Source organism: Ostrinia nubilalis, chromosome 23 (genome assembly GCF_963855985.1).
Source record: "Ostrinia nubilalis chromosome 23, ilOstNubi1.1, whole genome shotgun sequence".
Taxonomy (NCBI): domain Eukaryota; kingdom Metazoa; phylum Arthropoda; class Insecta; order Lepidoptera; family Crambidae; genus Ostrinia; species Ostrinia nubilalis.
The window spans coordinates 12,450,653-12,473,117 of NC_087110.1; the positions used below are offsets into that span (position 1 = coordinate 12,450,653).

Consider the following 22,465-nt stretch of genomic DNA (forward strand, 5'->3'; position numbering starts at 1 on the left):
GAATGAAGAAATATACTTACAATGCGCTTTGAGGATCAAGAAAACCACAAACAAGAAAATCAAGAAGTAAATTAAAAATGGCACAGATTCAAACATTTCTTGAGTTAGGGAACAACACTTGTACTTTTACGAGGATGGTTCAACCAAAACTAAGCTATATTTAAGTGAACGCGCTATCTTATCGTAATGACATTTGATAGATAATGATGAGCATTAGGTCCTGCAATGACTTTCTATTTTAACAAATGAACTAAATATAGATTAGACGATGACGTGGGTGCGTGCGCATTCTCTAATTTGTTTACATGCCAAAAAATAAAGTAAATAAGATCACTTAGAGAGCAAGCACTGAATTTAGGGATGTCCCAATCTCGACCAAAAAATACAACAAACGTAAGTAAATAGGAAAAAAAATAACAACGGAACGGAAACCGCGAATATCCTACTAATATTATAAATGCGAAAGTTTGTATGGATGTCTGGATAGCAACATGTTTATTACTCTTTCACGCAAAAACTACTGAACGGATTTTGATGAAACTTTACAGCATTATTGTTTATAACCCAGAATAACATATAAGATATAATTTATGACGATTTGGGACAAACTAAATTTCACGCGGGTGACACCGCGAGCAAAAGCTAGTTCTAACTATTATGAAGGATTATGTAAATTGACTCCTATTGAATAAAAGTGATATAATAAATCTTAATGTAGTATTTGTCCTAGAACAGTTTGTATAAAATTGCGTTAAAAAGTTACAAGAATCACAACCTACTTGGGCCACAATGCTTAGGTTAAGTGCAATTGTCAATATTATGGTGACCAGGTACTGGATAAAAAATACATAAATATAGGATAGTACATAAAATTATGTCCAATTTAAATCACTTAATGCACATGTAAAGGTGAATGATAAAAGTGAGTCAGCTCTGATTGCAGCTTTGTTCGTAAATTATTAATAACATTTCGAATCTTTTTCTTATCACTCGTTCAGCTTTGATTTTTATCGTTTAATGACTGCATTAAGGACTTTTAAACAATATTTATACGGGGATCGTTCCTTGGCATAACAAGCTAAACAATATTGCTTCTTATGCATTTGTAATTGGTGCTATTTTATTTAAGTAAATGTATAGTCGAACATGCTAGCGCTACTTCTATTACACGTACTTCGTCCTACGAAAAAATACTTGTTTTTTAGTGTGATCGAATTCAATTGACTTTTCGGTGCAAAATGACGCTAAATACATATTTTACAATTTCGGGGAGAGACACGATTTCGTCGACAGTTATTAATTCCTTAATTAAAATAGTATAAAAAATTCTTACAAATCTTCAGGCACGTTCCAAAAGCAAAGCACGTGCAAAACAAAATCAGGCTCATAGCCATCACTGCTCCGGCAACCGTTTGAATAAATACGTCCATTTTGTATGAAAATAATAATTTCAGTGAAACATTCGTAACAGCTTTCAGCATAATCTTATCGGTTCGAAATCACATAATTATCAGACGAATTAAAAATGGAAGTCTTTGGACTACTTTATACCCATTATATGGTTTTGACGACGTAAATCAATAACACAAGCATAGATTGCTTAAAAGTATTCTTTGTCATCATCATAAATCAGAACATAATTAGTCTATATATATAATTAGTCTATCTATATACATAATTAGTTTATTTATATACAGTGTGAGTCACGTTAAAGTGTACATATGAAAATAGATGAAACTAGACCTATTTTTATCGACAAAAAAGAGGTCAAAAGTTTTTTGAGATTTTTATTTTTATTTTTTATTGAATTTTTTTTCTTCCAATTACTTATTGTAAAGAAAACGTAATAACTTTTAAACTAAGCGGTATATCCTGATAAAATAAAAACAGTAATAATGCTAAATAACAGGCGATACTAAAAAAATACATAAAATACACAAAAAAGGCCAACAAATAATAAAAAAATATACTTTTTGAAAAAAATCTGCTTAAAAATTCGTGTTTTTTTGGTTATTTGATAAATTTCTCCAAAAAATGCCCCTATAACCGGTGGTTTTTATTACTTTGTATTATTTTCTATTGTATTACCTTCGTAAAATCAAAAATTGCATGTCTATATCTCTATCACAACGTTTGCAATGATTGTTTGAACTAAGCCTCTCCGGGCGCGCCATTCAACGCTTCGTTAAGAACGAAACTAAAAATGGCTCTAGATTTGTAAATTTGATAAAGACAAGTTAGATTTCAAATAAAAACAAAAGATTTCGAAGTAAAATAAGAATTTTAGTTAAAATTAAAATTGTCTCTACCTGTAGCGGAGAATAATGTTGTGGCAGGCCTTTGTTCAAACGATCATAGCAAATGTTGTGATAGGGATAGAGACATGCGATTTTTGGTTTTACAAAGATAATACGATAGAGAATAATACAAAGTAATAAAAACCACCTGTTATAGGGGCATTTTTTTGAGAAATTTATCAAATAACCAAAAAAATACGAATTTTTAAGCAGATTTTTTTCAAAAAGTATCATTTTTTATTATTTGTTGGCATTTTCTGGGTATTTTATGTATTTTTCCAGTATCGCCTGTTATTTAGCATTATTACTGTTTTTATTTTATCAGGATATACCGCTTAGTTTAAAAGTTATTACGTTTTCTTTACAATAAGTAATTGGAAGAAAAAAAATTCTATAAAAAATTAAAAAAAAATCTCCAAAAATTTTTGACCTCTTTTTTGTCGATAAAAATAGGTCTAGTTTTATCTATTTTCATATGTACACTTTAACGTGACTCACACTGTATTGCAAGGGTACGACTACTTCTAATTTACCAGAGGTAAATGGAGAATTTGACCTACGTTCCCTGGCCATACGGAATGGGGAGGCTCGGGGAATCAATTCTCACTTGAATCATTAGAGTAGTATTGTCTCACAATTAATGATTTTGGGATGACAAGTGAGTTTAAATACAAAATATGTGAGATGTAAAGCGGGTGAATTAAAAAATCAATTGCCTTGATAGAAATTGTGTGAGTGACCTTTATTTAAGTCTCAAAAATACTTGTAGTATTTCATTTAAGTATCGTTTATTTGTAAATAAGAAGGGTAAACTTACGATTTTTTATGTAAGTCCCAACACATAAACAAATCCACAAAGTGGTCAGGCTCACGAACATGGCCAACGCCGCGAACATTGGCGCGGTAACGTCCATCTTGCTTTAATCACTCACAACAAAGCCTTCTTTGTAATAAAGTAGAATAATCTTATCTGTTTTAATCGCGAAAAACAACGGTTCAATTCCTTGGCTTATAGACAGAAATTGTATTGTCATTATTTTGGCAAATATGTATAACTTTAAAATTTACAAATTTGGTTTTCTGTCTTAGTATGTTTTAACTCGAACAAAAAAAATGGAGAAATTAAAAATGGAGGGAATTGAAAATAATGATTGTAATTAAAAAGTATGCTTACAGTTTTTATAACAAGATCCAAAACACAAACACATCCACAGTAGGATCACAGAAAAAAACATAGCGAACCCCGTAAAAGTGGGCACCGGGACTTCCATTTTGATTTTGATAACTTTTTAGTAATGTTCGTATTTTAATATTAATCTTATCTATCAAGCCATTTGATATGGATAGCGTATCTTTTGCAATTTAATTTGAAATTGATTAATTCACTGAATAATACACTCGGTACATTGTTATAATTTATATTTTATCTATTAGAAAAAATACTTTGCATTAGCAGTTCTATCCTTGAATGCGAATTCACTATGAATGGTAAGCCAAAGGTAAACGCAATACCCTGAAATTTACCTTTACCTCAACGATTCTACGATTGCATAATGAATAAAAACAATTTTACGGTCATTTTATTATCGTAAGGAATCTATTACAGCAGTTTAAAATTTTGATGTAAATGGAACCCTTTATTTTTTAATATTATTGTAAAAAGGTGTATTACGACAAAAACAGGTACTTACTCACTACGAGGATTATGCTCAGTATAATTAAAATACATGTCACGATTAGAAAAATGTAAAAAGAAAAGAAAACTATGTCCATTTTTATTTTCAACTAGCTTTCCGCCCGCGGCTTCGCCCGCGTGGAATTTTGTCTGTCACAGAAAAACTTTATCGCGCGCGTCCCTGTTTCAAAAACCGGGATAAAAACTATCCTATGTTCTTTCCCGGGACTCAAACTATCTCTATGCCAAATTTCATCAAAATCGGTTGCGAGGTTTAAGCGGGAAAGCGTAACAGACAGACAGACAGACAGACAGACAGACAGACAGACAGACAGAGTTACTTTCGCATTTATAATATTAGTTGGGATTAATCATTAACATTTGACATTACAGTTGACTAACTAATCTTTAACTAAATTTACTATCACAGTCTGAATAATGATGGTGGTTAGTCCAAAATATTTTTAATCACTGACTTATCTTTTGCTGCATTATTTAATTTATAGATGGGATGTTTTATGGGTTATCTAATCGCAGTTACGTGCAAAAACTCTCGTAATCTTTTTGTATTTATTTTTGGTTTGCGTTACATAAAAAGGATGCAAATTACAAAGTAATAAACACAATCAAATAGAAAAAACGGAAATAAAAAACGTACGTAATTTTTTTTCCGACACCTGGAATCTTTTAAACTATAGGTACATTATAGCCTGACCAGGAACATAAAAACCCTGGCACAGAGGCGCGTCAATTGCATTTGATAGTGCAACACTGAGTACAGTCGTACCTGTGTTAAATTAATAGGCTAACTTTATGTATCAGGATTCAGGATTACGGGCTAATTTGATATTTTCATAAATTAACGAAAAAATATTATTATAGGTAACCTGATTTAAATAAATTAAATGAAACCATCAATCGAGCTAGTAGAATTTATTTTATTATTCATCAATAATCAAATTGAATAAAGAACTTGAATATTCAACTGCAATGTCTGCTCATGAACGCTTCAAACTCGGTACTTCTTTCCCAATCCCATAAAATTCAACACTTAGAAAGTGACAAAAAATTTTAAAATAGGTAGTTGAAACAAACCACAGCTAATTTTCATAGTGGACTGTACTATACGATAAACATGTCAGTCAATTTGACAACCTTTGTCGGAAACATTATTCAATGAAAATATTGTCCGAACCCTTAGTATTTCTCTTCGACAAATACTTTAACACATTGTGAACCACTTTTCTTTCACGACTATAAAAATATTTTAGCAATTTAATTCATAAAACCAATTGCGCACATTTAAAATAAAGTTTGTTTACACTTTGACAGCAATAGACTGACATGCAAGGTGACATGTCAATGAAGTTTTCAGTTACTGTTGCCATTAAAAGAAATTAGTACCATTAGTTTTCCGCAACATGGCGAGGGTTTTTATGTTCCTGGTCAGGCTATAATATAATTATTACACTTTGTCACTAAAATAGAAGATACAACTAATCGCATCGTAATATTAAGAGTATTTCGTAATTGCAACAGTATTTTGCGTTGACTTATTTGTCATATTATTTCTACCTTATAGTAATTAATAAAATTTACAGTATTTATTTTAACAGTATCTTATCAATTAAGAGTACCTATACTACGTCATTACATTATCAACATAGATACCTCCTGCACACCTGATAGACGTAGCAAGGATAAATTTGGCCGCAAGTTGCTAAAATTATGAATTAAATATTTATAGGTACTGGATAATTTATTAAACCTTTATTTAATATTTCTCTTAAAGCTGTTTAAAAAAGATACTTACGAAATCCCATGAGGATTATTCTTAATATCACTAAAATAAATATCACTAATAAAAAAAAGTAAAATGGCGAAAAACTGGAGTAGTACATTGTATTTTTTACTTATTTATTGAGACACAAACACGATATACTTCAACGATAAATCAGTACTAATTAGTTTTTTGTAACACAATCTTATCACTGAAGAAAGATGGAGTGACAAACGCAAAATATATTTAATCACTAATTATCTTTTGCCAAATTATTTAATTTACAGATTAACTGTTTTACGATTTATCTAATCGCCTTTTTAATGTACAAAAAGTTTTTCTAAATCTTGTTTAATTTAGGTGCTTTTGTACCCAATTAAACAATGAAAGAAATATTACAAAGTGTACCAATATGGACCAGACAAAATTTAGAAAAATAAATATTTAAAAAAATTACAAAAAGTATTACCGTGTTACGTGCATTCCTCATTTGCAAAATTATTTTGTTTTTTATTTATTAACGTCACATTTCCATTTAACAGTGTTTATTAAAATGTATATCTTATCAATCATACTACGTCATTACTTTAATAACATAGGTGCCTCCTATGAACCTAATCTATGCGAGGAGTCGTTGATCGCTAATGGCCATGGATGAAATTTATCTAAAGATTTGGAAATAATAATAACTAAGAATTACATTTTGAGCTAAAAAAAAATAATGAGGGAAGAAATAATTTTGACATAATAATTTGACATTCATAGACACAGCAATAAAATTGATAAAGTATCTAATAGAAAGTGGCTACAGTTTATTACTTGACATCACATACAGAGGAGGTGAATCACAATGTATTCAACATTGTCTAACTTTAAAAAAACACAATAAACACTGTACTCACATTTACACACTGACGTAATTATAACATAAATTAGTGCTCCGATCATAAAAGCTATCCAAAATATGAAAGAAGGCGACATGTACTTCATTTTATTTAACTTTGAACTGTAATAATTCAACTTTTAAGTTAGGTCACTTTATCACTGGTGCTCTTTTACAATAAAATACAACCATTTGATCGCGAAGCAAAATCATTACTAGTTTTGACGAATTTTAATCGAAAAAGATAAGTCGATATAACATCTTATCAATTTTTATGGCGGCACCAACTAAAAATTAAATATTTATGGCCTGTCACTTTAGTAGAAAAACAGTGTCACAGTCTTAGCAAAGAATACTTAATAACTACAAGTCTAAGAGTCGACATATGAGTACTTAGTATTTAAGGAAAATGTTAATAGAAACTTCCATTAATGAGTAAAGGAAATTCTAGAGTAAAATCCATTGCGGTTTTTTAGAAAAATTAGTAATAATGTAAATACAAATTACTAATAGTCCCGTTAACCCCTCTTGGTAAGCTAAGCTTGTGTTACAAGTGGGTTTACTACACCTAGCGGCCATAGCGGGGATCGAACCCGCATTGGGATCCAATCCGACCCGACACCAATGAGCTCTTGTCACTTAAAATTTGTTTCAAGTTTAGGAAAAAATACTTTATTAAAATTAATAATTAATACGCTGGCCACATTGCCACGCTGGATGGCCAGGCTAATTCGTTGGCCAAGGTATAGGCCAGCCTTTAGATCGTGAAACAGTTTGTGGGCGCTTGGTCCCCACGGGCCCAGAGTTTCAACTCCAAACGGCCCAAATAATATATGTAAGTCTCATTGAGATCTTCGTATTTGCGCCGCTTGAGGTCCTCTGCAGAAGCAGCAGCCGAACCCACCTTGACGCCGGTAGAAGGAAGATGGGGGGGCGCTAAAGTTTCAACGCAAGTGGCGTCCCACACTAAAGGCCTTCCCATCTCCCAGGAAACAAGCGTCATTCCACCCAGACGCTTTCCATAAATTATTTGAGAAGTTGATAGTTAAATCTACTAACACACAATTTAATTGAAAAAGAATAGTAAAGTAATGCTCTAGGTCAGAAGAATATAAAATTGATAAGATAATATTATTATTCTTATCGTATGCGATAAAGACTTTCTTTTTGCGTATTTACCATTATTTTTTATTATAACAACCTTCTAAGATAGTATAACAATCTATGGAATTTATTGGCTTTTTATTTATTTAAAAGTTTAATGACATTTTTTTTTATTTAAATACTTACGCCTGTAATTTTACTGAAAGTTAAATTGGAGACCTTATTGGTACTAAACTTTGTTTTACTGTTATTATTTGACGAATAGTTACACCATTTCTAGTTTATTCTAAAGAAGAGTGAAACATAGTAAAGTATTTCCAATTCATGAATATCGTGTCTGATACATAAAATACCTATTTAAGGTTATGTGTAGGTACTTATTCACTTCACAATTCGTGACAACAGAACTGACATTAAGTAATTTGTAGTCAATACCATCGACTCTAGTAGACATTAAAAGCGACTTAATAGCTGTCACGACATTTCGGGAAAACTGACATAAAACGTATTCGTAGAAGGACCAGCCTAAGACCTTATGCCTCAAACAATAAGAGCTACTTTTGCAGCTAAAAAGTTACTCTTGATAAGCCGTTAAATAGAAATAGACTCACCGAATATCTTCACCATCACAGTGTAGATGATCCAAAACAGTACAATGTTTAGGACCATAAAAATCATAACCCCAGCCAAGTTGGTCGTCATTTTCCTTATATTTTAGGTACACTGTATCACAGACTGGGCGACAAAACAATAATGAGTTCGGTACTGATAATGTATCGGATAGAAGTAATTATTTAGATAAAAGATACGATATCTATTGAATATGGACGAGAGCGGATTTGTGACGAGCCAACGGTGAAAGTTTTGGATATTTATTTACACGATATTTTGGATCAGTGGTTGAGTATTCGGATAATATTACATTAGTCAGTCGTTGGTTCGATTCATACACAACCTTTTCATAAAGTGGCATTATGCGAAAGTGACTTTTTGAGAAAGTGGCCAAAATCACGATGACTTTTTGCGAATATGACGTTCTGCGTCAAAACCAATTCAACATTTTAATTTTTACATCTGCTCAGTGCAATATCTGCCCAAGTCCCAAATTGAAAAAGTATAGTTTCCCCATACACAAAATAGGAGTTTCAGAATAGTTTACATTTTTGTTATGATGATAAAGTCGCGGGTAGTCATAGTCATAGTCATAAATGAAATGTTTATGGCATCATGACGGTACATTTGGTAGATTAGAATAATTATTTATTAACGAGATTGCTGTTGCAGTCGATGAGGCACCTGATGTCATGCCCTGAGTGCCCAAGCAACTGCACTCAGGAGGATTTGATGAGTGCTACTGACAACGCCACTCTTGTGGCGGAGTTTTGGGCTGACACTGTGTAGGTTTGTTGTCGACACGAAAAGAAGAAGAACGAGATTGCTACCACGTAGTAACATTGTAGTACTTGATAATCGGTAGGTACAGGCATGTACCTACCTTATTTTGCGAGCCTCCGAGATCCGATATAATTACTCTTATGTTAGTGACCATGAGAGTTTAAAACTAATACAAACTGTTTATATTCAGTACATAGAATCATTCCAGGGCACTTATACACATCCCAAATATAGCTTGCCCTACCACCACACTTCGGGACAACATCCATATTATGGGCTGGTTTTGAGAAGAAGTGGCGGAAAAAACTCAGTCACCTTTGCAGCTTTGTACCTACTACCCGTTTGCGCTAAGTTTGCCGGTCCGTGGAATGCGCGTCCTCCCCCAACAGCGATTAAACGCAATTAGTTAGTGATTAAACGCAATAAATGTGTCTTATTTTACGCAAATATCTTTATCAATAATAGCGCGTTCAAGTAAACAAACAAACAAACAAACTCTTCAGCTTCATAATATTAGTATAGATAATAAATAAAAAATATTTTCAATATAGTTTGATATAGATAAAGACGATTCCCTTCGAGTGACGTCATATCGCCAGCGGCAAACTTATCGCGAACAGATAGTATTGCGGGTAGATATTAATTAAAAATGTCTTACGTCTCGAAATGCAGTTCCCGAAACAGAAGCACATCCAGAATAAAAACAAGCACATGAACAGCACCAAACCGGCCACGCTTTGAGTCACCACGTCCATTTTTACACTACACTTTTTCGACTAGAAGAATTAAATCACTATCTTATCGAACGCCTTATTATCAGGCATAAGATATGCCAGCATATCTGTCGCAAATTAGGTTTATTGATTAGTTTTCCTTCAGGAAAATCATTTTCCAATCGTGAACAGAAAGTAAATTAATTTCCCAATCACTTTCTTCATCAATAAGAAACTGCCTTCAATTTATTCTCTTTTCGAATACTACTTTTGAAAAAGATTGATTTAAAAAACAATCGTCGGTCGATCACTCGGTCGGATCGACAGCAACTGGACATCACAATATACCAATAATCAGAATTTTTCTCGAAAACAAATAAATAGCACCAGAAAGGAGTTTTATAACTGGTTATTGATAACAGATAACGATTATTCAATTTGAAAACGAATTAGGCACTAATTGAACAAATAATTAGACAGGCTGTCTGTCTTAAATTGATGTCTCCTGTAGATTTTCTCACTCGATTCAAGTTACGAAGTTAATATGAGATCACTGAACAAAGGATGACTACAATAGTAGTGTTCTTGAAGAGGCAATAACTATGACTGAGCGGCTACCGCGCTATGGCGGGTGTTTACCGCTGGAGCTCTGTGTCGGAAACATTGGATTAGGTATTGACTGCGTACGCGCAATGCATCGTTAAAAAAAACGCGAGCTTGTTTTTAAAATGTCTACCTAACTTTTTAAAACATAATGTTTACTTAATTTTATTAGTTAACAAAATACAGACGCTGTCATAAATACTGTGGCATCCTAACTACTTACTTAAGCTGAGTTGCACCGCCTTACTTTGACCGTAACTATAACGATAATCGGCGTTTTTTGAATAAAATTCGAAAGTTTTTTGACGTTTGTCAAAGTTATAGTAAGATGGTGATGATTATGATGGCAATATGGCATGGAATGGCGTCTCAAATAAGTTTGGGGACCAATGATCTAACTAAAGTATACTTTTGCTTTCTTAATAATCCGATGGAGAAACATTGTTTCAAGAAGGTAAATTGTCCAAAGATTTCTAACTAAAGTAAATAGAAGTAAATGTAATGAACCCAATAATATAACAATGCAAGTCATTCGACAAATATTCTGTCTATTTTAAGATCTTGATTTGAGTCTATTTAAAAAAAATACAAATAGACTCCGTATTCATTTTGGTGATGAGTCTTCAAACAGACTTTATTTGTTTTAACAAGTGCTATTTAATTAAGCGGAGTATTATCGAAGAGTTCAATTTAGAACGTCGATAACTATGTATTTACTATAATGAGGTCACCAGGAACAAATTCATTGGCTATTTACTGTACTTAATCGATAAATGAAAATAGTCTACATTTAAGCAATTGTTCATCTGTAATAAATTGTCTCAGAATGATGTATAATCACAATCATTAGCAGGTGAAGTATCTTTAAGTGAAAACGATATCTTTAACATTAAAGATTAAAATATAATATATTTTATTTTATTTTAAAACAGTGCACACAATATTATGTAAGTACCTTGAAGTAAGTAATAATTCCGCGAACATCTGTTTACATATGGTAACCGATAAAAAGAATAAACAATAATTGAAAATCATTATGCATTTCAGCCAGCGCTGCAGCGGTTGCTACGATAACCACACACACATAAACATAATTGAAAATGCAAAAACATGTAAATGGTGTATAGTTTCTTAAGCAGTTGTTATTTGTCTGTTATTGTTTCACTTTACTGATCACAGAAACTAAAGGGAGATGTAACAAGGGGGCGGGGCCGGTGTCGCAGCAATATGTCACATTGCTCTTGAAAACAATAATGACAGCAGCGACGTCATTATGTAAACAGTTTACTAAAGATTATCCGAATGTTGAGTACTGATACCGCAGTGGATAATGAGCACATATCATTTTGATTTCTTTGTGTGTGTGAATTACATATGCGACACTGAGTTTCAAACTCAGCGCATTAGTTGGCATCTCTCAATATCTCTATGGTTTCACTGTATTTCAAACAACTGCACGCAGGAAGATTTAATGAAGGCTACTGACAACGCCACTCTTGTGGCGGTGTTTTGGGCTGTTACTGTGTAGGTTTGTTGTCGACACGACAAGAAGAAGACTTTAACATTTTCGAATAAAATAAAAGAATAAATAAATGACTTACCACAATCAATGACACAAGAAATGAGTCCGACAACACACAACACCGCCACAAACAACACCACAGCGGGTATGGTGAAGATGAGGATGAAGGCTATGACGCTATCCATTTTGTCGATTATCTCCAAAAACTAGTACATAATGCCCACCATTTCAAATGATAATGGCTAACGAAAATATAATTACAACGTGCCACATGCATTACGCAAATCAAATGATAAACTATCTTCGGTTATCAATAAGTAATTACGTTTTATCAAAAGAAAATAACAGGTCGAATGCCTTCTTACTGAAGTGATTATGAATTAAAAGTTTTATAAAGCGTCTTGTGGTGGTGGCACACATCAAAAATACGTATAGGTTGCCAAAAACCATAGTCACTTTCTTCGATAGTCGGATAAAAATAGCTTATTTAGCAAGTACTGTCAAAACAAAACAAACATTTTACGTTCGTTAACTAATACAAAATTACACATTTTTTACTGTTCCAATTGTTTAAAAACATGAAGTTAAAGTTGTGTTTAATGTTAAATTGAATTAAAGTGAGAGTAATCTTAATTATTTTGTCAAATATTTGAACAAACAGTAACTACGACAAATTCATTCACTAATGAAAGTCCGTATACCTACTCAATACTCATTGATAAAAAGTATGATTCACAAACTTAAAAATAAAATATTGCGCAATGTCAATATTTCTTAACCCTGTACCTAATTACATTTTGATTACTGAATGCTTACTATTTCAAATATCTTGATTACAGATTCTCAGTTATTATGCCAATAAATTAGTCTCCTGGAAAGTTAAAAACATTTCAACTTTTAATAGTAAATATTTTTATTCAATTGCTCGCTCGTGTCGACTCAAGTGGCAAGCTCGCATTCAATTGGAGCCGGTACGTTAATATGATAAGGGCATCTATGGCACTTGGGCTCTCTATTATGCACTTGCATAATGCAGTATAGAGGCAGGTGTCTAGACACAATGGTGTTGGCTCGAATGACTTTCAGGCTCATGTTAAACTGAATATTTCCCGTCTTAGGCAGTTCGATTTTTTCAAGTTACGAGTATTTATAATATTAAAAAAAAAGTAAAGTCTAAAAACTCAACTGAGTTTTTATGAGTTTTTTTATTAAGTTTTTTTATTTAGTGGGAATGGTATCCTGAAAATGATTGCTGAGAGGCTGGACTCAGCCGTCTATGGTCGCTTTGTTGACTTACACATTAGGCATGTGAAGCTATACAGCGTCCATAGATAAAGAGTCAATATACAGAACCCATGATGTACGACTAACATATTTCTAAGAACATTGTTACTAACTCTACTAATATAGTCTCTAAGTTCAAATTGTTACTAACCAAACTATGGACTGCTTTTGTCTGATAATAAATGATTTTTATTTTATTTTATTTATTTTTATTAAAGTCGAGAATTTTATTTTAAATAGTAGGTAATGTATTTGGGACTTTCAGGCCTATTTATGGCTTGTATTTTTCGTTTAGTGAAGATTTTTACTTTAGTGCCATTTCGTATTAGGGCTTCAATCGTACTTAAAGTAATTAACGGTGGTTATAGCTATAGATAGTTATATTTAGTAATGATAGAAGAAGTAAATAATATTAATCTTATTAGCCGCCCGCGACTTCGTACGCGTAGACCCCGTTTTACACCCTTAGGGATTGAATTTTGCAAAATCCCGTCTTAGTGAGCACCTACGTTCTAAAAGGAACCCCCATGCAAAATTTGAGACTCCTAGCACTTGTAGTTTCTTAGATTTCGTAATGAGTGAGTGAGTGTGTTAGTGGCCTTATACAGGGTGTTAGGTAAATGGGTATATGAGCCGACTCTAGCCCATGTTAACATGGGCATGTAAATGGTATGGTGAAGTCAGAAATTTGATATCATCATTTTATTTTTTTTAATTTTCATACAAAATAAATTTTATAAAATCCGATTTTACAAACGATTCCGATTTTGCTTTACAGTACATATAAAACTAATGGCTTAACTACGATTTACTGTACAAACAGCAAAAATATGATCACCGAAAATTTTAAATAATTTGAAAATGAGGAAAGAGAAAGTTTAGTCTACTTATTCAAGTATTCACAATACCACTTCTCTGTGTCTAATAATGTGTGAAGAGAAAATTCGAATGAACTAGGAAACATAATGGCGGTTAAACACCCATACTGTAAATATCAAGCTGAACTGAACCAAGTGGCGTCTTATCTCATTGTAATATAGGCTATTTTGCAACAACTTTGATGAGCTGTCAACTGTACAAAAAGACTCCGTTTAATAAAATAGTCTAAAATCATCACTTACCGAAGCAAAAAAATACGCAGAACCGCACACAAACACACCCTAACAACATCGTCGCTAACGCGGTGGGAAAGAAAATCAACAGCACAGAGTCCATTTCCACCATTTTATATTAATTTATGTTTAATTACACAAAATTACTGTAATAGATATTGTAGAATGATTGAACAATGAAGTACTAATTGAGTACTAAATTAGTACGCTAAAATATCTTTCAAATTCCAACTTAAAGATGAAATTGTAAGAATATTGGGAACTATCGTAGCTCCATCAGGTGTATTTAATTGCTTTTTACATTTTCACCTGTAATCCAGCCACCATAGTACAACTATAAGCACTATAAGTGCGTTACAAAGCACCAATATGCAGCGTGTATGATAATGATAACACAATCTTATCACTCCATAGCGTTATCAGTTATCACCTTTATGGAGGAGGGCTTTTGACGTCATTGCCACACTTTCGACGGCGAAATTAGAGCTTTGGGGTGTAGGTAGATAGATATAGGCGCCAACTATCAACAAAAAATACATTGTCAACCTTAATTTAACATATAGAACTATAGATGAAAATTAAATAAATACTTATCTTTTTTTTTTGGTAGAAAACTAAACAAAGGCGAACTTAAATCCAAACGAAACATTAGAACGGGTAAAAGAGCTTTAGAAAAGCTTGATTAATTTAGCTGACATGCAAAAAGTAAATTCAAAGTAGTCAGGTAAAATGGAAATAAAAAATAGAAAAGATAGTATTTTAAATACATGTAACTGTCTTTAAGTTGTTAAATAAATTAAAAAAAAAAAAAAAATGCCACCTCACTCACAGTCATGATTCAAATGTGCTGAACCTACGATAATAAACTTAGTAACATGTCTTTCTTTAGATTAACTATATAATATCAATTCTGAACTTATTTCAAAACCCGATAAAATAAATAATAATCTAAAACAATTTATATTATAAATCGTATACTATCTACCTATACTAAGCTACAAAAGTCGTTTACAACGCCATCTGTACCCGACTTATCGCACTAATCCGAAACATGACTTCACGCTGCTATTTTAGTAGGTACGACTACTCGCCGCCAGAGGGCTTAGCTTGATAAAGGTTCGACATTTGCTCACTAGATGGCGACTATGACAATTTGTGTGCTGAAATAATATTTTCAGTTGATTTAATTCCAAAAATTGGAATGCTTCAGTAATTACATTTCAACGAAGCAGCGGTAGGGGCAAAATTTTGTTCACTTGAAGATATGTGCTTTTAGAAGCTTTTAAGATGAAATAAATTGTAAAAGTCGATGCGTCATTATAACTAAAAAATATTTTACTTTGGAAATTTTGTTACATTTACATCAAGTATCCTTATGAAGTTTTGTAAACGACGTGTTTTAATTAAATAAGTAAGTAAAATTCGCTGTCTTGGGTTCCATTCAATGCATTAAAATAAACAGAAAATGAATAACACTATCCAAATAGGTATTTACGTGTGTGGAAGGTGACATTGTCTACAAAGAACTCGTATTTATATTGCTCGTAAGAAAATAATTTATTGCCTGGTGGAAAAGGAAAAAATGCTTCAATTTTATAAATCGTGAATAGGTATTATGCCTTCATTATAATAATTTATTTTGTCAACAAATAAATGTAATGCACTTGTGCTTTATTAAATAAAATGTTCAGTTTGTGTATAATATTATTATACTTTATAATTCTACATATTATAAATTATTATCAACTATAGGTATTTTTTTATTTATTATAATTTATTATAAATTATAATTTGCTATTTTCCACAAAGGCGCGTAGAGCGTCATTATTTTGTCACAAAATGTATAAAATAAATTAAACTTCAAAACCTTCAAAACTTTAAAATAAAAAAACAAATTCAGATTATTATAATAATTACTTACCATCTTTAGAGAAAGCTTTGACTAAAGAGTATAACAATATAATTAAAATCGTCGCAAACACGTAATAAGGAGCCCAAGACATTCCCAAATAGAATGAAACTTTCAAATTAAAAACAAAAATAATAATCGTAATTATTATTTCAAATTAAGCCGCGTTTCTGTGAATTGCCAAATCAGGTGTGCTCACAACACGCACACCGCAGCAATTATAAGCGAGAATAATATAGAGATTAGATAACATTAATGTTAGCGATTGATTTTGCAATCAATTGTCGTGGAAACAGCTAAAAATAGTTATACAATTGAATTCTGGAAGGAAATCAGATGGTAATCAGTTGTTTTTCAATGATTCTTGACGTTTGTTAATGATACACGGATTACAAAAAGTAATTGAGGGATTATGATGCTTTTTACATTAATGCTCTTGCTCTTGATCACAATCTTAAACTCGTAGGAGACAGTGTGATTCTTAATGAAATTGAGCAAACAAATATTTCAATAATTACTAACTTCATGTACCTAAAGAATAAAATAGAATAGAAAAACATTTATTATAGGGGCTAGAGTGTTGGATTCTTGCCAATCTGACTGGAGGTTCTAGGAATCAGTTTCAAATAACAAAGTTGGGACAACCAAAAAACAACACGTAAATAAAAACATGAGGTTGCAAAAAATCGTTTGTTCTTCTCAAAATAAATAAATTGCCATGAATCGAAAAAAATATTAATGACAAATAGTCTGTAATCAGATACTGTATTATTCTACTGTTAACATGAGTCACGCTGCGATCATCATCTGTAGGTAATGATGTGAATCTGTCTCTTAGTAATACCTACTTACTTATCAAGATCTAAAGAGATCGGATGTAGGAGAAACATTTAGAGTATCCCATTCAAGCAGAAACTTTAGAGGGATTAAATATGGGAATTATGAATCTTGAACTATTAGAAATGATGCATTAGTGTCTATTTTAAAATAGTCATTTGACAACAGTATTTTTGATCACAGGACGCGCGATAGAGACGTTCCTAAACATCAAAAATTGATGCGGACGCGGACAAGGCTACGAGAACTAAACATAACTTCGTTAAGCACACGAATTTTGAGTCATTATAAGCGACATCAGGTACTTTCGATGCATTGACATTTTGGCGTCGAGTACCTACGTGACACATTGCACGCTGGATTTCGCATGCCTTTGTACAAATGCGCTTAAATGGCATTGACACAAACGACAAGTCCTGCTCAGCTTCTCTAGACAGTTTTAATAAATCGCTTCACGGAGCCAAGTAACCAATAAAGACCTGAGTGAAGCGAAGACCTAAGATTAAATTTTGGAATATCAACTTTATAAAAAGATAAATAATAATTTGTATCAATTAAGAGAGAGTTCACCACAGTAGTCCAGCCGATGACTGTGTTGAAACTACCGAATTAAATAAGTAATCCGTCACTGCCACCCTTGGGCTATTTGTCACCTCTGCTGTCACTTTTGTAACTTTGCCTAAGCACTTTGAGCTCCGCGTGTTCTCAAACGTGGTCTGATTGGCACGACACGCTGTTTCAAAAAAAAACCCTTGAACAACAGGCTGACAATAGTGACTGAGTTTCTTGCGCTGCTTCTTCTCAGTACTGGCCTATTAATTGTCCTGAAGCAGTGGTAGGGTTAAAACTAGGACGTGCAAAAGTGCTTTTTAAAAGCCTACTTGCATAAATAAATGAGTTTCATGAGTTTTTTTTATTTAACCCTCCAGATACTTGTACAAGTATTAGGAGTACATTACATCACATAGTCCAGCTAACCATGGTGTTCGAACTGCCGACCCGTATTCGTATTCGGTAGTCCGTCACTGCCGCTGTTGGGCTATGTCACCTCTACCTGTTGCATTATTTTGTAACTTTGTCTAGGTATCTACCTACTACCCGCGTGGGTACAAACGTGGTCTGATTGGCACGACACGCTATTTCATTGTTAGCTTTAAACACGACACGGTGTATTCATTCATATAGTGATCGTGTGGGGTGAGCATGATTATAGATAGAGTGATAAAGATTTGTAGATAAATGATTGCGCGATTCTTGATTAATGTTTATCAATTAGTGCAATCAAAATCTGTAATAGAAAATAAAAATCTAATAATAATAATATTTATCACTAGAAAAATCCAATGGTAGGATTCATCAATAGGTTGATTAAATTAAAATGTACTAGAACTGCTCCGTAGAATTTATAATTGAACTTCATAGTTTAAAAATAACATATTATTATTAACTCAGATAAACCTAATCAAAATTAATGTCTTCAATATGTGAAGTTTTTCAATAAATGTATTACCTATATCTAAGTAAAAACTGTAGAGGTATAAGAGCTCGTTCCCACGGCAATGGACTGTCTTGTGACTGTGAACACACCTTAGGTGTTACAAAATCGAATAGATCGGTTTTTTGTAAGACACTTCAACTACGGATGATCGCCTATGAACATAAATATTAAAACACCTAACTACACGTTATTAAAAGGGATCCTGCAAAAAACAGGATGTCTCCGTGGGAGCCAAATTTAATTTGCAATGACGAAAGTCTACAAATGACTACGAGTACACAAACAATAAAATTGCGTCAAACTTGTCATTGAGAGTTACTCGAATCTATAAAACAATAAGAATGAACGGAAACTCACTTGATTTCAAGATCTTTATCCAGTAAAAAAGCATAAACACCAACAAATACATGAGATACGTTACGATCGGCACGAGGATGATACACAGCAATTCTATTAACTCTACAGGCATTTTAACTGATTTTAATTAATATTTTACGAGAAAACAACCACACGAGCCACTTTTGTGAGTGACACTGTGAAATTATGTGTTATCTACGTAATTAGTGTGCACTAAATGAAGTTTACACTGCGGTGAAAACAGTGATAACGGCTCCGTGATCTTAAGACTCACTTTTAGATAAAAGGCGACTGTTCTAAACAACAATACTAAAGCCTATAGCTAAAACTTATATCACAAAATTAAATAATCAGTATAAGAAAACCATAATTTATTATAGAGAAAATATTGTCCTAACCCATTGCTTCAAATTGTATGAAGAATATAGAGCCAATCAATTAACATGTAAAAGTCAGGAGGAGTAAATGTATTAAGATTTTTTATTTCACAATGAAGTAATACTCTCGTAAAAAAGAAAGAGTTAAAAGAAAAAGAACAAAAATTAAAATTGCAAATAGTGACATTCAAATCCAGTAATCAGTAAACTGAATATTTTATTTTATGTTATTGATTACTTTCTTACCTGTCAATTGTTACATAACATATTATTATTCTGAGTCTTTCATTGTTAGGTAATTATTATTACAGCCAATCACCATTAAGCACAAATAAATAATACAACACAAAGGTTACGTCATTTACACTCCATTGTATAATTTGTAACTAAACTTATACAGGGTGTTAGGTAAATGGGTATATGAGCCAACACTAGCCCATGTTAACATAGGCATATAAATGGTATGGTGAAGTCAGAAATTTGATATCATGATTTTATTTTTTTTAATTTTCATACAAAATAAATTTTATAAAATCCGATTTGTATGAAAATTAAAATAATTAAAATGAAGATATAAATTTTCTGACTTCACCATACCATTTATATGACCATGTTAACATGGGCTAGTGTCGGCTCATATACCCATTTACCTAACACCCTGTATATGTTGCAGTCAAAACTCATAATCAGTCAAAAAACCACTTTGCCCTTTTTGACTGCAAAAATCAGTCAAAAGTGGTGGTGCTTGCAAGGGCAACTTTTGACTGGAATAATCAGTCAAAAGTGATATTGACCAAGGCCTTGGTTATTATTCCATTCTATCATATCTGATTATTCCAGTCAAAAGTTGTTTTGACCTAAGGCGTTAGTCAAAACCACTTTTTAGACTGCAAAAAATCAGTCAAAAGTGCTTTCGCCCGCTGCACGCTGGTAGGGCCCAAAAGATAAGGAGACATGTAAAGTGCCTCATAAAGGCTACCTTTTCTTTTTTATTATTTACTATATTTTGACGTTCATAAGTGCCACTTGTGGTCTAAAACTGAATAAATATTTTTGATTTTGATTTAAAATTTTACCAATTTACCAAAGTGATATTCAAAGTCAAAGTCAAAGTCAAAGTCAAAATTTCTTTATTTGTTTAAACTAATAAATAGTTCTTACAAATCGTCATTTTGCTCTTAAGGAGCCTCTACATGTCTCATAATCTTTTTACCCTACCAGCGCTTCGAGACCAACATTTGGCAAGTGCTGAGAAGAAGCGCCGCAACAAACTCAGTCACCGCTGTCTGCCGGTTAATATAAATAAATAGAAATAGTAGTAGTAGGTACATTCGATTCAGGAGCAGTTCACTGAATTACCATGCATTCTTGTATGATGTATCTTATAAGAATGGGTATACAAGATTGCGTGGTATATTAAACAAGGTAGTGACGTGCTAATATCTAGACTTATTGACCAAGGGCATCAGTCAAAACCACTTTTGACTGACTTTTGCAGTTAAAAGTGGTTTTCACCTATAATGAGTTTTGACTGTAACATATACAAGGCCAACTATGACACGAAGAAGACTCATAATACTTCATTTCGTCATTAGATTACAAAGTTTATTTAAACTGTTTGGAATGCTTGATAAGAATCTTAAAAAGTATTAGCAAATAAACTGATTAAATGTATTATGACGAACAAAAAATTACGTGATGGACTTTTTGTTTACATTTATAAAGATAAAAAAATCTAAGAGCAGACAGACGCGAGTCGGTTAAGATAAATGGGAGTGTGTTTTAATAATATTATTGTCACCTTAAAATAATTTCTAGGAGATGAGTCAAACTGAAAATCGTTGTAATAACTCAGTTGTTATTGCTATTTATAATTAAGTTTGTATTATTATTTAAATATGCAATATTTTACCAATTTACCATTATTTTAACCTTTAAAGTCCCAGACGGCATACATTAATGCCATAACAATTGATTATCTATTGTGTCTAGATTTGCGGGCCTTGAAGGATTAATGAACGAAATTTATGTAATTTATGTATTTTAGAGTTTAAAAATTGTTTCTTCAATGCATACCGAAAACGGAACTCATATAATAATTGGTTAAGGTATTATTCTAAGGTAACTATATCAAATATATTTTATATTACTTACATCTGTTTGTTAGACTTGTAGCAGCTCCAAATAAGGCAAAAGATAAGAAAAATCACGACAACTAGCGGTAAGATCACAAAAAACCAAGCGATTCTGAGATTTATACGAGAAGTATCTTCCCTGCTATCCATGTCCATTATTAATTATAAAAATAGGTTTTTTTAATGGAGGTTACGTTGACGAGACCGTCTCAATATTGGTGATGGACAATATTGGCATAATAGTGACCAGTGATAATCATAAAAGTGAAAGATTATAATGGTAGATTTTTAGATAACGTTTAACTGCAAAGTTCATAAATATCGATAAGCGTGAGTGAGTTTCGGTGTAAATGGTATCGAAATACAACGCTTTAGTGTCTTTATTACAAGTACTTAATGAAAATGTATGTGTACGCCTGGTTGAGTTTTTTTTAAAATAAATAGCTATTAAATTAATATTAAGGCCTTAGTATTAATTTAATAGCTTTACCTGCGGTTTCATCGGCATCAAAATTCATTCAGTACTGTACCTTTAAATCAGAGGTACTGTACCTCTAAATCAGAGGTATTGTACCTCTAAATCAGAGGTATTGTACCTCTAAATCAGAGGTACTGTACCTCTAGCACCAAAAACTTTCGACTTCGAATCGTTATCCTTTAATTCAAAGGCTGAGTATCGAATGCGGTCGAATATGCAAACGATTCGAAGACAAAAGTGTTTCTTGCTAGAGGTAATGTAGTTATTGCGTCACAAAGTAACAAATATTCATCCAGCCATCTATGCATACTCGTATATCCATCCAGACATCCACTTGTCCATGCTCATGTTCACAAACTTTCTCTTTTATAATATTAGTAGGTACGTTATCTTTGGCGAGTAAAAGCTAGCGGCTTACCGCCTATTTCACAGTATGGATATGTACTTACTTATTATAAGTATCTAAATATTTATTTATTCTTGTTTGTTTCCTTACTTATTAGAGC

General features: G+C 32.4%; 1 protein-coding gene across 17 annotated transcripts in view; it reads right to left on the reverse strand.

Moving 5' to 3' along the window:
- Positions 1-22,465, reverse strand: part of LOC135083489 (uncharacterized) — a 68,933-nt gene that overhangs the window by 6,924 nt on the left and 39,544 nt on the right. Inside the window, exon 1 of one of the 17 annotated variants that reach the window (XM_063978235.1) lies at positions 18,970-19,096. The exons of 4 other annotated variants lie outside the window; for them this stretch is intronic. In XM_063978235.1, the coding sequence (XP_063834305.1) occupies positions 18,970-19,081 (112 nt within the window). In that variant the 5' untranslated portion in view covers positions 19,082-19,096. Of the gene's footprint in view, positions 1-20; positions 133-1,333; positions 1,440-3,114; positions 3,227-3,471; positions 3,584-3,988; positions 4,082-5,785; positions 5,926-6,654; positions 6,832-8,350; positions 8,496-9,792; positions 9,905-12,051; positions 12,199-14,377; positions 14,496-16,289; positions 16,419-18,969; positions 19,097-22,465 lie in introns of those variants that run through there. 12 more of the 17 variants (XM_063978248.1, XM_063978237.1, XM_063978236.1 and 9 more) reach the window with 12 other exon arrangements.